The following is a 14,630-nucleotide window of genomic DNA, read 5'->3' on the forward strand; positions in this document are numbered from 1 at the left end:
GCCGGGGAACACAAGTGTATTACCGGCTGTGCAGAACGCCAGTGACAGATGACAGACGATGTAAGGAATAATAGCGCCATCTGGCGGTAGCAGGTCTCGAAATGCAGATGAGCCTTGTGATTTACATAAATTCACTGAAAACCCACACTAAAACACAGTTATATTAACAGTATTGCACTCTTCATGTAGCCTACTTTTGGACAGCTAATAGCCTAACCACGAGCAATAATAATAACAATTTCTTCAACTTTTATAGTGCATTACAAAATTATCTCAAAGCGCAATGGAGCAACATGCAATTTAAAAGAAAAAAAACCTCACAACATCATGAGATGGACAGTCATTAGAAAGTTCATGGCTTGAGTGGTCATCTAAAGGAGGTGGTCAAGCAGGGAGAGAATGTCCGGGGGCAGCCAGGCAGGCAGCGCAGTCTCATCAAGGTGTCTCGCTGTCTCTGGCTTTTCCGTAGTAAAAACGGATCAAGCAAAATGATGGGCTAAAATTTCAAGTCTTGTTTCTGCAGGATTATTTTGCTGTGATAATACAGGTCAAATTAAGAGCCTACATCTGTATATTACAGTCATGTTCTAACTCTATTTCTATGGTATCAGGCCCATACTGTAACAGATCTGGGAGTCATTACACATTGGGAGTCATTGGAGTCATTGGAGGGTCAACTGATGATAACTGTGGTGTGTTTTCTCTTCATAGGACCTACTGGTGTTGGAGGAGCAAGAGGTATTCATTTATTTATTCTGTTATAAATATAATTCAAGTGGATATTGTAGTTATTGGTGTTGACCATGGTCTTACTAGAGATTTCCTTCTCCTTTTCTACCGGGGTTGTTTTTCTGGTTTTGGAAAATTATAGAAGTTAGGTTATAATTTAACATTAGGAAATAGTGGCCCCTTAGATGTACAATATTTCTGTCTTATCATTTGTCAGGGTTCTGTCAACTTCAAATTCGGTGTCCTGTATGCCAAAGATGGACAGCTCACAGACGACGAGATGTTTAGCAACGGTAAGTCACTAATATTGTGAGTAATAGGTATTGAAGTATCAATGTCATATGAGCTGTAGTTTGACCCCTGCTCTCTCATCTGTTCCTTCAGAGACTGGGAGCCAGAGCTTCGATAAGTTCCTCAACCTCCTGGGTGACACCATCTCCCTGCAGGGCTGGGCAGGCTACCGTGGTGGGCTGGATACCAAGAGTAAGACACCATACGCACACACACACACACACAAAAATACACACACACACGGACACACACACACACCATGGGTTATGCTATTAATTATTGTTTTTCCATTTCAACAGACCATGGAGATGTCTTTCATTCACATTCTCTCTTTTAATATTACTCTTTCTCTAACACTCCTCCCTCTCCTCCTTCATCTTCTGCTCCCACTGCTCTATCCTTCTCAACCCCCCTCGCTCCACCCCTCCCCCTCTATCTCTCTCTCTCTCACACTCCCTCCCCCCTCTCTCTCTCCAGATGACACTACAGGAATGAACTCCATCTACACAGTGTACCAGGGCCATGAGCTGATGTTCCATGTCTCCACCATGCTACCCTACTCCAAGGAGAACAAGCAGCAGGTGTGGGTGCATTCATGAGTGTGTGTGTGTGTGCCTGTTTTGTTTCTACATGGGGTCAGTCCTCCACAGCTACAGAGTTATATATATAACCATCCTCCCTCTGGATCAGTCCTCCACAGCTACAGAGCTATATATATAACCATCCTCCCTCTGGGTCAGTCCTCCACAGCTACAGAGCTATATATATATAACCATCCTCCCTCTGGGTCAGTCCTCCACAGCTACAGAGTTATATATATAACCAACCTCCCTCTGGGTCAGTCCTCCACAGCTACAGAGCTATATATATATAACCATCCTCCATCTGGGTCAGTCCTCCACAGCTACAGAGTTATATATATAACCATCCTCCCTCTGGATCAGTCCTCCACAGCTACAGAGTTATATATATAACCAACCTCCCTCTGGGTCAGTCCTCCACAGCTACAGAGTTATATATATAACCAACCTCCCTCTGGGTCAGTCCTCCACAGCTACAGAGTTATATATATAACCAACCTCCCTCTGGGTCAGTCCTCCACAGCTACAGAGTTATATATATAACCATCCTCCCTCTGGATCAGTCCTCCACAGCTACAGAGTTATATATATAACCATCCTCCCTCTGGATCAGTCCTCCACAGCTACAGAGTTATATATATAACCAACCTCCCTCTGGGTCAGTCCTCCACAGCTACAGAGTTATATATATAACCATCCTCCCTCTGGGTCAGTCCTCCACAGCTACAGAGTTATATATATAACCATCCTCCCTCTGGGTCAGTCCTCCACAGCTACAGAGTTATATATATAACCATCCTCCCTCTGGGTCAGTCCTCCACAGCTACAGAGTTATATATATAACCATCCTCCCTCTGGGTCAGTCCTCTACAGCTACAGAGTTATATATATAACAATCCTCCCTCTGGGTCAGTCCTCCACAGCTACAGAGTTATATATATAACCATCCTCCCTCTGGGTCAGTCCTCCACAGCTACAGAGTTATATATAACCATCCTCCCTCTGGGTCAGTCCTCCACAGCTACAGAGTTATATATATAACCATCCTCCCTCTGGATCAGTCCTCCACAGCTACAGAGTTATATATATAACCATCCTCCCTCTGGGTCAGTCCTCCACAGCTACAGAGTTATATATATAACCATCCTCCCTCTGGATCAGTCCTCCACAGCTACAGAGTTATATATATAACCATCCTCCCTCTGGATCAGTCCTCCACAGCTACAGAGTTATATATATAACCATCCTCCCTCTGGATCAGTCCTCCACAGCTACAGAGTTATATATAACCATCCTCCCTCTGGGTCAGTCCTCCACAGCTACAGAGTTATATATAACCATCCTCCCTCTGGGTCAGTCCTCCACAGCTACAGAGTTATATATATAACCATCCTCCCTCTGGATCAGTCCTCCACAGCTACAGAGTTATATATATAACCATCCTCCCTCTGGATCAGTCCTCCACAGCTACAGAGTTATATATATATAACCAACCTCCCTCTGGGTCAGTCCTCCACAGCTACAGAGTTATATATATAACCATCCTCCCTCTGGGTCAGTCCTCCACAGCTACAGAGTTATATATATAACCATCCTCCCTCTGGGTCAGTCCTCCACAGCTACAGAGTTATATATATAACCATCCTCCCTCTGGGTCAGTCCTCCACAGCTACAGAGTTATATATATAACCATCCTCCCTCTGGGTCAGTCCTCTACAGCTACAGAGTTATATATATAACAATCCTCCCTCTGGGTCAGTCCTCCACAGCTACAGAGTTATATATATAACCATCCTCCCTCTGGGTCAGTCCTCCACAGCTACAGAGTTATATATATAACCATCCTCCCTCTGGGTTAGTCCTCCACAGCTACAGAGTTATATATATAACCATCCTCCCTCTGGATCAGTCCTCCACAGCTACAGAGTTATATATATAACCATCCTCCCTCTGGATCAGTCCTCCACAGCTACAGAGTTATATATAACCATCCTCCCTCTGGGTCAGTCCTCCACAGCTACAGAGTTATATATATAACCATCCTCCCTCTGGATCAGTCCTCCACAGCTACAGAGTTATATATATAACCATCCTCCCTCTGGGTCAGTCCTCCACAGCTACAGAGTTATATATATAACCATCCTCCCTCTGGGTCAGTCCTCCACAGCTACAGAGTTATATATATAACCATCCTCCCTCTGGGTCAGTCCTCCACAGCTACAGAGTTATATATATAACCATCCTCCCTCTGGGTCAGTCCTCCACAGCTACAGAGTTATATATATAACCATCCTCCCTCTGGGTTAGTCCTCCACAGCTACAGAGCTATATATGTAACCATCCTCCCTCTGGGTCAGTCCTCCACAGCTACAGAGTTATATATATAACCATCCTCCCTCTGGGTCAGTCCTCCACAGCTACAGAGTTATATATATAACCATCCTCCCTCTGGGTCAGTCCTCCACAGCTACAGAGTTATATATATAACCATCCTCCCTCTGGGTCAGTCCTCCACAGCTACAGAGTTATATATATAACCAACCTCCCTCTGGGTCAGTCCTCCACAGCTACAGAGTTATATATATAACCATCCTCCCTCTGGATCAGTCCTCCACAGCTACAGAGTTATATATATAACCATCCTCCCTCTGGATCAGTCCTCCACAGCTACAGAGTTATATATATAACCATCCTCCCTCTGGGTCAGTCCTCCACAGCTACAGAGTTATATATATAACCATCCTCCCTCTGGGTCAGTCCTCCACAGCTACAGAGTTATATATATAACCATCCTCCCTCTGGGTTAGTCCTCCACAGCTACAGAGCTATATATGTAACCATCCTCCCTCTGGGTCAGTCCTCCACAGCTACAGAGCTATATATATAACCATCCTCCCTCTGGGTCAGTCCTCCACAGCTACAGAGTTATATATATAACCATCCTCCCTCTGGGTCAGTCCTCCACAGCTACAGAGTTATATATATAACCAACCTCCCTCTGGGTCAGTCCTCCACAGCTACAGAGTTATATATATAACCATCCTCCCTCTGGGTCAGTTGTGCATTCTTTTCTCTCTCTCCTCTACTGCTCAGTCCTCCGACCTCTGGCACTCTCTCCCCCAGGTAACCCTTTCACCCCCCTCTTTCAACCCCCCTTCTTTCTCTCTTTTTATTCTCTCTATTCCCCTCTGCTTATCTCACCCTCCCTCCTTCTTTGTCTCCCTCTCTCTCTCCCTCTCTCTCTCTCTCTCTGTCACACCCTGACCTTAGATAGCCTTTTTATGTCTCTATTTTGGTTTGGTCAGGGTGTGATTTGGCGTGGGCATTCTATGTTTTGTTTTTCTATGATTTTGTATTTCTATGTTTTGGCCGGTATGGTTCTCAATCAGGGACAGCTGTCTATCGTTGTCTCTGATTGGGAACCATACTTAGGTCGCCCTTTTCCCTCCTTTCTTTGTGGGAAGTTAACTTTGTTTGTGGCACTATAGCCCTTAAGGTTGTTTTTGTATTGTTTATTGTTTTTGGCGGCGTCATCCTAATAAAAAGGAATATGTACGCTTACCACGCTGCACCTTGGTCCACTTCTTACGACGGCCGTGACTCTCTCTCTCTCTCTCTCTCTTCTGTATCAGATTGATAATCTCCAGTTACTCTTACTATCTAGCATACAGAATTATGTTCAGTCATATCCTTTTAGTTAGTCTTTTATCTGTTCAAGGTCACAGTTGTTGAGATGCAGAGGAAATAGGAAGTACTCTGTAGTCCTTGGTCTTTCAATCTCCATTCACTTACTCTAGAGGGAAAAAACACATACACACACATGCACGCAAACAAAAACACAGGCCTACACACAAACCTAAATGAGTCAAACAAGATACCTCTCTTGAAAAATAAGAAACAAAGTATTGACATTCTACACTAAAACATTTGTACCGTACGACCTAAAAGCATCTTTGTGTCTTCGTGTCAGACAATGCTGTGTGTGTGTGTGTGTGTGTGTGTGTGTGTGTGTGTGTGTGTGTGTGTGTGTGTGTGTGTGTGTGTGTGTGTGTGTGTGTGTGTGTGTGTGTGTGTGTGTGTGTGTGTGTGTGTGTGTGTGGTCTGACTCAATAAGATGTCATTCAGCACTTATTTAACTTGTTTATTGTGTGACGTTTCTCATTTTCTTTTCTCTCTATCTATCTCTCTGTCTGTCTGTCTCTCTCTATCTCTCTCTCTGTCTGTCTGTCTGTCTCTCTCTATCTATCTCTCTGTCTGTCTCTCTCTATCTCTCTCTCTCTCTCTTCAGGTAGAGAGGAAAAGACACATTGGGAATGACATTGTCACCATAGTGTTCCAGGAGGGAGAGGACGCATCTCCTTCATTTAAACCCTCCATGATCCGATCCCATTTCACACGTATCCTTCCTTTATGGCCAAACAAGCACAACCAGGAAATGGTCATTCCTGATGTTCACAATACGATGGACATTATCGCCTGTACACCGTGCCAGTGTCAATAGGCTATGCAAGGCGAAAGTAAACAACATAGCGATTTCTTTTACCATCTGCATGCATGAAAAGTTCTACTTTTTGCAGGCGCAACCTGTTAAATGATGAATCCTCAGTGGTGTTTTAGCATGTAAATCTTGGTGAATCAAACTCCCACATTTTTTTTTAGATGCAAGCCAGCAAAACGACACAACACAGCAGAGCTTTCTTTTCAGCATCATGGAGTGAATCCTTACCACCGCTACACCTGGCTATCAGCGGAGCCTTGTCTGGCAGCAAAACAATTATTTCAGTCTCGTTTACTGGCTTTTTAAAAACATAGCTAATATGGCTGACTTGCTTAAACAACTGTGGTTTCTACTGACAATTGAGATGTACAAACTATGGCATAAGGGAACGATGAGCGGATAAGAGGCAATCTGTAATTTCGATTAAGACATTAATGAGCGAGTTAAGAGGGACGTAGCCAATATATCTATTTGTTCAGCACTTTTGAAATGTACAGCGACGGAATTCAGAACATGGGTCGTTCTTGCAGTATTCTCCCTGTACACCAAGTCAGAACTGTAGGATAAATATAGGGGGCATATAAGCAGACAATGAAAGCTCTTACAATATTATATGATGACATTTCTCTAAAACAGGCTATAGGCACCACCAAGTCAGAACAGTAGGCTACGTTATGAGGGGGAAAGGGACCAAATTATAAGGGTGAAGCACATGCGCTACTAACAGCTTACTACACAACATACACTTGTATTACTTTCTTAGCTACAGTATACATATCTCCCTGGCATATTACATAATTTATGCAGCAGCATACACTACATTTTTTAACTCACCTTGTGCTGTGCCCACTTGAACAGGAAGGTGACAGGGCGGTCCTTGTGTCTAAATTTTGTCATCAAACTTTGTCATCAAAGTCTGGCATTCTCTAGATTTATGGTGCTTTCAAGACAACTGGGAACTGTGAAAAAAACAAGGTTGAGTAATGATGTCAGTGATCTTCAGGTCGAAGCTTCAACCTTTTCTGTGAATGTGAATGTTTATCATTTTAAGCATGGAAAAGAAACCCTTAAACCCAGACTTGGACCACACACCCTCTCCACCGAATAGCAGGCTAGTGATTGCTTTACAGCGCTTGCAGTTACCCACTGAATCCTTCCAAACCACTCATTGTTGAATTTGCGATTTCCAACTTGTTGTGTGATGTTTATGTCCAATGGCCGATACGTTTTATCTATAATTTATCTTCATATGACAAGGATTGAAAAGGATTTGCCAGTAGATTGTCGACTTGATTCATGATGATGACTGCTTGTCTAGCTTGCTTGCTAAGACTTTGAAAGTAATGTTGACATGATCAGTCCAATCAAAGCTACGGAAGTCTTGAAGGACTTCCCACATATGCTGAGCACTTGTTGGCTGTTGGGTTGAAGTCGGGTGATTGTGGAGGCCAGGTCATCTGATGCAGCACTCCATCACTCTCCGTCTTTGTCACGTTCCTGACCTGTTTTCCCTTGTTTTGTATTTATTTAGTATGGTCAGGGCGTGAGTTGGGTGGGTTGTCTATGTGTGATTTTCTATGTTGGGATTTTGTGTTCGGCCTGGTATGATTCTCAATCAGAGGCAGCTGTCAATTGTTGTCCCTGATTGAGAATCATACTTAGGCAGCCTGGGTTTCACGTGTGTTTGGTGGGTGTTTGTCTACCGTGTTAGTGTTTTCACCACACGGTACTGTTTCGGTTTTCTGCACTTCATTTATTGTTTTGTATTTCAGTGTTCAGTTTCGGTTTTAATAAATCATCATGAGCACGAACCATTCTGCATATTGGTCCGATCCTTCTCGCTTCTCCTTGTCCGATGAGGAGGACGAAATAGACAATCGTTACAGTCTTGGTCAAATAGCCCTTACACAGCCTGGAGGTGTGTTGGGTCATTGTCCTGTTGAAAAACGAATGATAGCCCCACTAAGTGCAAACCAGATGGGATGCCATATCGCTGCAGAATGCTGTGGTAGCCATGCTAGTTAAGTGTGCCTTACATTCTAAATAAATCACAGACAGTGTCACCAGAAAAGCACCCCCATACCATCACACCTCCTCCTCCATGCTTCATGGAGAACCACACATGCGGAGATCATCCGTTCACCTACTCTGCGTCTCACAAAGACACGGCGGTTGGAACCAAAAATCTCAAATTTGGACTGATCAGACCAAAGGACAGATTTCCACCAGTGTAATGTCCACTGCTCATGTTTCTTGGCCCAAGCAAGTCTCTTTTTCTTATTGGTGTCCTTTAGTGGTGGTTTCTTTGCAGTAATTCGACCATGAAGGCCTGATTCACGCAGTCTCCTCTGAACAGTTGAGATGTGTCTGTTACTTGAACTATGTGAAGCATTTATTGGTAACTCTAATGAACTTATCCTCTTCAGCAGAGGTAACTCTGGGTCTTCCTTTCCTGTGGCGGTTCTCATGAGAGCTAGTTTCATCATAGCGCTTGATGGTTTTTGGGACTGCACTTGAAGAAACGTTCAAAGTTCTTGAAACTTTCCGAATTGACTGACCTTCATGTCTTAAAGTGATGATGGACTGTTGTTTCTCTTTGCTTATTTGAGCTGTTCTTGCCATAATATGGACTTGGTCTTCTACCAAATAGGGCTATCTTCTTTATACCACCCCTACCTTGTCACAACATAACTGATTGGCTCAAACGTATCAAGAAGGAAAGAAATTCCACAAATTAACTTTTAGCAAGGCACACCTGTTAAATGAAATGCATGAAGCTGGTTGAGAGAATCCCAAGAGTGTGCAACGCTTTCATCAAGGCAAAGGGTGGCTACTTTGAAGAATCTCAAATATAAATTATATTTAGATTGTTTAACACTTTTTAGGTTATTACATGATTCCATATGTGTTATTTCATAGTTTTGATGTCTTCACTATTATTCTACAATGTAGAAAATAGTAAAAAAATAAAGAATGAGTATTTGTGTCCAAACCTATGACTGGTACTGTATATCAACACCTGCCCTTGATGACGGGTCGCCACTGGGAATCATGTATTGAGTGTATGGGAGTTCATGTTACTTCCTTAATTTTACTGCCAGATATTTTTGCATTAGTTAGATACAACAGTCAGAATGACAGTTACAGGTATGCAGGGGTTCAGTTTCATTTTTGTTTCAGTTATGTATTTTATGCAGTGTTCATGTATTCTATGGTATTGTATTGACTCATGGCCTCTGTGTGTTCCTGTGAGTGTGTATGTGTGAAAAACAATAACAGGGTTTTGTGTGTTCTAGGTTGAAGATTTTCTCTGAGGAAAGTGTGCCACTGTTCGGACCTCCCCTCCCCTCACCACCTGTGTTTACAGACCACCAAGAATTCAGGGACTTTTTGTTAGTCAAACGTAAGACCATGGACTTACTCTCCAAACTGTTTACACCTCTTCTGTTTACACCTCTTCTGTGTAAACCTCTAAGGTTTAGACCTCTTCTGTTTACAGTTCTCCTGTTACACCTCTACTGTTTACAGTTCTACTGTTACACCTCTTCTGTTTACAGTTCTCCTGTTACACCTCTACTGTTTACAGTTCTACTGTTACACCTCTACTGTTTACAGTTCTACTGTTACACCTCTTCTGTTTACAGTTCTCCTGTTACACCTCTACTGTTTACAGTTCTACTGTTACACCTCTACTGTTTACAGTTCTACTGTTACACCTCTACTGTTTACAGTTCTACTGTTACACCTCTACTGTTTACAGTTCTCCTGTTACACCTCTACTGTTTACAGTTCTACTGTTACACCTCTACTGTTTACAGTTCTACTGTTTACAGTTCTCTTGTTACACCTCTACTGTTTACAGTTCTACTGTTACACCTCTTCTGTTTACAGTTCTCTTGTTACACCTCTACTGTTTACAGTTCTACTGTTTACAGTTCTCTTGTTACACCTCTACTGTTTACAGTTCTACTGTTACACCTCTTCTGTTTACAGTTCTCTTGTTACACCTCTACTGTTTACAGTTCTCTTGTTACACCTCTACTGTTTACAGTTCTCCTGTTACACCTCTACTGTTTACAGTTCTACTGTTACACCTCTACTGTTTACAGTTCTACTGTTACACCTCTACTGTTTACAGTTCTACTGTTACACCTCTACTGTTTACAGTTCTCCTGTTACACCTCTACTGTTTACAGTTCTCCTGTTACACCTCTACTGTTTACAGTTCTACTGTTACACCTCTACTGTTTACAGTTCTACTGTTACACCTCTACTGTTTACAGTTCTACTGTTACACCTCTACTGTTTACAGTTCTCCTGTTACACCTCTACTGTTTACAGTTCTACTGTTACCACTCTACTGTTTACAGTTCTCCTGTTACACCTCTACTGTTTACAGTTCTACTGTTACACCTCTACTGTTTACAGTTCTACTGTTACACCTCTACTGTTTACAGTTCTACTGTTACACCTCTACTGTTTACAGTTCTACTGTTACACCTCTACTGTTTACAGTTCTCCTGTTACACCTCTACTGTTTACAGTTCTACTATTACACCTCTACTGTTTACAGTTCTACTGTTACACCTCTACTGTTTACAGTTCTACTGTTACACCTCTACTGTTTACAGTTCTACTGTTTACAGTTCTACTGTTACACCTCTACTGTTTACAGTTCTACTGTTACACCTCTACTGTTTACAGTTCTACTGTTACACCTCTACTGTTTACAGTTCTACTGTTACACCTCTACTGTTTACAGTTCTACTGTTACACCTCTACTGTTTACAGTTCTACTGTTACACCTCTACTGTTTACAGTTCTACTGTTACACCTCTACTGTTTACAGTTCTACTGTTACACCTCTACTGTTTACAGTTCTACTGTTTACAGTTCTACTGTTACACCTCTACTCTTTACAATTCTACTGTTTACCGTTCTCCTGTTACACCTCCACTGTTTACAGTTCTACTGTTTACCGTTCTCCTGTTACACCTCCACTCTTTACAATTCTACTGTTTACCGTTCTCCTGTTACACCTCCACTGTTTACAATTCTACTGTTTACCGTTCTCCTGTTACACCTCCACTGTTTACAGTTCTACTGTTTACCGTTCTCCTGTTACACCTCCACTGTTTACAGTTCTCTTGTTACACCTCTACTGTTTACAGTTCTACTGTTACACCTCCACTGTTTACAGTTCTCTTGTTACACCTCCACTGTTTACAGTTCTCTTGTTGCACCTCTACTGTTTACAGTTCTACTGTTACACCTCCACTGTTTACAGTTCTCTTGTTACACCTCCACTGTTTACAGTTCTCTTGTTACACCTCTACTGTTTACAGTTCTACTGTTACACCTCCACTGTTTACAGTTCTCTTGTTACACCTCTACTGTTTACAGTTCTACTGTTACACCTCTACTGTTTACAGTTCTACTGTTACACCTCTACTGTTTACAGTTCTACTGTTACACCTCTACTGTTTACAGTTCTACTGTTACACCTCTACTGTTTACAGTTCTACTGTTACACCTCTACTGTTTACAGTTCTACTGTTACACCTCTACTGTTTACAGTTCTACTGTTACACCTCTACTGTTTACAGTTCTACTGTTTACAGTTCTACTGTTACACCTCTACTGTTTACAGTTCTACTGTTACACCTCTACTGTTTACAGTTCTACTGTTACACCTCTACTGTTTACAGTTCTACTGTTACACCTCTACTGTTTACAGTTCTACTGTTTACAGTTCTACTGTTACACCTCTACTCTTTACAATTCTACTGTTTACCGTTCTCCTGTTACACCTCTACTGTTTACAGTTCTACTGTTTACCGTTCTCCTGTTACACCTCCACTCTTTACAATTCTACTGTTTACCGTTCTCCTGTTACACCTCCACTCTTTACAATTCTACTGTTTACAGTTCTCCTGTTACACCTCCACTCTTTACAATTCTACTGTTTACCGTTCTCCTGTTACACCTCCACTGTTTACAGTTCTACTGTTTACCGTTCTCCTGTTACACCTCCACTCTTTACAATTCTACTGTTTACCGTTCTCCTGTTACACCTCCACTGTTTACAGTTCTACTGTTTACCGTTCTCCTGTTACACCTCCACTGTTTACAGTTCTCTTGTTACACCTCTACTGTTTACCGTTCTCCTGTTACACCTCTACTCATGCATTACAGTGACGAATTTGTTTCACTTTATCTAACGTTTGTCATAAAACCTTTATAAGGCCTATGTACGTGTGCTTCACAAATGTTTTAAGATAATGTCACACATAAAGAGTGAATAAAGCAGCCCCCCCCCCCCCCCCGTTGTATAGGCCTCTAAGTAGATATGTGTGACCAAAATAGTCGTTGAGCGGGGTTAGAAGTCTGGATGGTTGTAGTTCTAGCCTTTCTTCAAGGCCCACCACAGAGTTGCCCCACCTATTTAGAGTAATTCCTGTCCTAGAACGGAAAGTCTTGTTTAGGTTCCACCTCGAAGAATGACGCACGCTGCTAATACATATCAGGAATTGGGGGTGGGAATGTTGTGGGGATTTCCACGTGGAGCAGAGGAATAACAACAAGTAGTATGTGTACACCTGCTCGTCGAACGTCTGATTCCAAAATCATGGGCATTAGTATAAAGTTGGTCCCCCCTTTGCTGCTATAACAGCCTCCACTCTTCTGGGAAGGCTTTCCACTAGATGTTGGAACATTGCTGCTGTGACTTGGGATCAGGCACTGATGTTGGGCAATTAGGCCTGGCTTGCAGATAGCGTTCTAATTCATCACAATGGTGTTCGATGTGGTTGAGGTCAGGGCTCTGTGGAGGCCAGTCAGGTTCTTCCACACCAATCTCGACAAACCGTTTCTGTGTGGACCTCGCTCTGTGCATGGGTGCATTGTCATGCTGAAACAGGAAAGGGCCTTCCCCAAATTGTTGCCACAAAGTTGGAAGCACAGAATCGTCTACAATATAATTTTATGCTGTAGTGTTAATATTTCCATTCACTGGAACTAAGGGGCCTAGCCGGAAACCATGAAAAACAGCCCCAGACCATTATTCCTCCTCCACCATGCATTGGGGCAGGTAACTGTTCTGCCAAACCCAGCCAAACCCAGATTCGTCTGTCGGACTGCCAGACGGTGAAGCGTGATTCATCACTTCAGAGAACTCATTTCCACTGCTCTAGAGTCCAATGCCGGCGCGCATTACACCACTCTAGCCGACGCTTTGCATTGCTCACAGTGAACTTAGGCTTGTGGGCAGCTGTTCGGCCATGGAAACCCATTTCATGAAGCTCCCGACGAACAGTTATTGTGCTGACGTTGCTTCTAGAGGCAGTTTGGAACTCAATAGTGAGTGTTGCAACCGAGGACAGATGATTTTTACGATCTACGCGCTTCAGAATTTGTCAGTCCAGTTCTGTGAGCTTGTGTGGCCTACCACTTCGCAGCTGAGTCGTTGTTGCTCCTAGATGTTTCCACTTCACAATAACAGCACTTACAGTTGACCGGAGCAGCTCTAGCAGGGCAGAAATTTGACGAACTGACTCGTTGGAAAGATGGCATCCTGTGACGGTGCCATGTTGAAAGTCACTGAGCTTTTCAGTAAGGCCATTCTACTGCCAGTGTTTGTCTATGGAGATTGCATGGTCAGCAACGGGTGTGTCTGAAATAGAATCCACTCATTTGAAGGGCAATATAATATATCAATCCATTATCTAAATTGCGGCCGCAAATTCTTTCGGAGTAATTGATTTAAGTAGACCAGACACAGCTGCTATTGCAATGGTGTCTATGGGAGACGCACCCCGTTAATTAGACCAGTGAAATATCTTGATTTATCCATCATCTTTGTTGCAGCCAAAGATGATCTATTATTCTGAGCAAAAATATAACTGCAACATGTTTCATGAGCTGAAATAAAAGATCCCAGACATTTTGGATACTCACACAAAGCTTATTTCTCTCAAATGTTCTGCACAAATCTTTGGCATTCCTGTTAGTGAGAGTTTCTCCTTTGCCAAGATAATCCATCCACCTGACAGCTGTGGCTTATCAAGAAGCTGATTAAACAGCATGATCAATTCACAGGTGCACCTTGTGCTGGGGACAATTAAAGGCAAATCTAAAATGTGCAGTTTTGTCACACAACACAATGCCACAGATGTCTCAAGTTTTGAGGGAGCGTGCAATTGGTATGCTGACTGCAGGAATCTCCACCAGAGCTGTTGCCAGATAATTAAATCTTAATTTCTCTACTATAAACTGCCTCCAACATAATTTTTGAGAATTTGGAACTACGTCCAACCAGCCTGACAACCGCAGACCATGGGACGGCAGCGTAGCCTAGTGGTTAGAGCGTTGGACTAGTAACCGAGAGGTTGCAAGATTGAATCCCCGAGCTGACAAGGTACAAACCTGTCGTTCTGCCCCTGAACAAGACACTGTTCCTAGGCTGTCATTGAATATAAGAATTTCTTCTTAACTGAGTTAAATGAAAGTTAAATAAAAGTAAAATATATATT

At 42.7% G+C, this 14,630-nt stretch overlaps 1 protein-coding gene across 7 annotated transcripts in view; it reads left to right on the forward strand.

Annotated features, from left to right (window-relative positions):
• Positions 1-14,630, forward strand: part of garnl3 (GTPase activating Rap/RanGAP domain like 3) — a 183,823-nt gene that overhangs the window by 100,056 nt on the left and 69,137 nt on the right. For all 7 annotated transcript variants that reach the window (XM_071351738.1, XM_071351733.1, XM_071351739.1 and 4 more), the window contains exons 8-14: positions 712-738; positions 947-1,022; positions 1,114-1,212; positions 1,498-1,601; positions 5,890-5,998; positions 9,201-9,246; positions 9,396-9,502. In XM_071351738.1, coding sequence (XP_071207839.1) covers positions 712-738; positions 947-1,022; positions 1,114-1,212; positions 1,498-1,601; positions 5,890-5,998; positions 9,201-9,246; positions 9,396-9,502 — 568 coding nt within the window. The remainder of the gene's footprint in view (positions 1-711; positions 739-946; positions 1,023-1,113; positions 1,213-1,497; positions 1,602-5,889; positions 5,999-9,200; positions 9,247-9,395; positions 9,503-14,630) is intronic.

This window comes from Salvelinus alpinus, chromosome 18 (genome assembly GCF_045679555.1).
Source record: "Salvelinus alpinus chromosome 18, SLU_Salpinus.1, whole genome shotgun sequence".
Taxonomy (NCBI): Eukaryota; Metazoa; Chordata; class Actinopteri; order Salmoniformes; family Salmonidae; genus Salvelinus; species Salvelinus alpinus.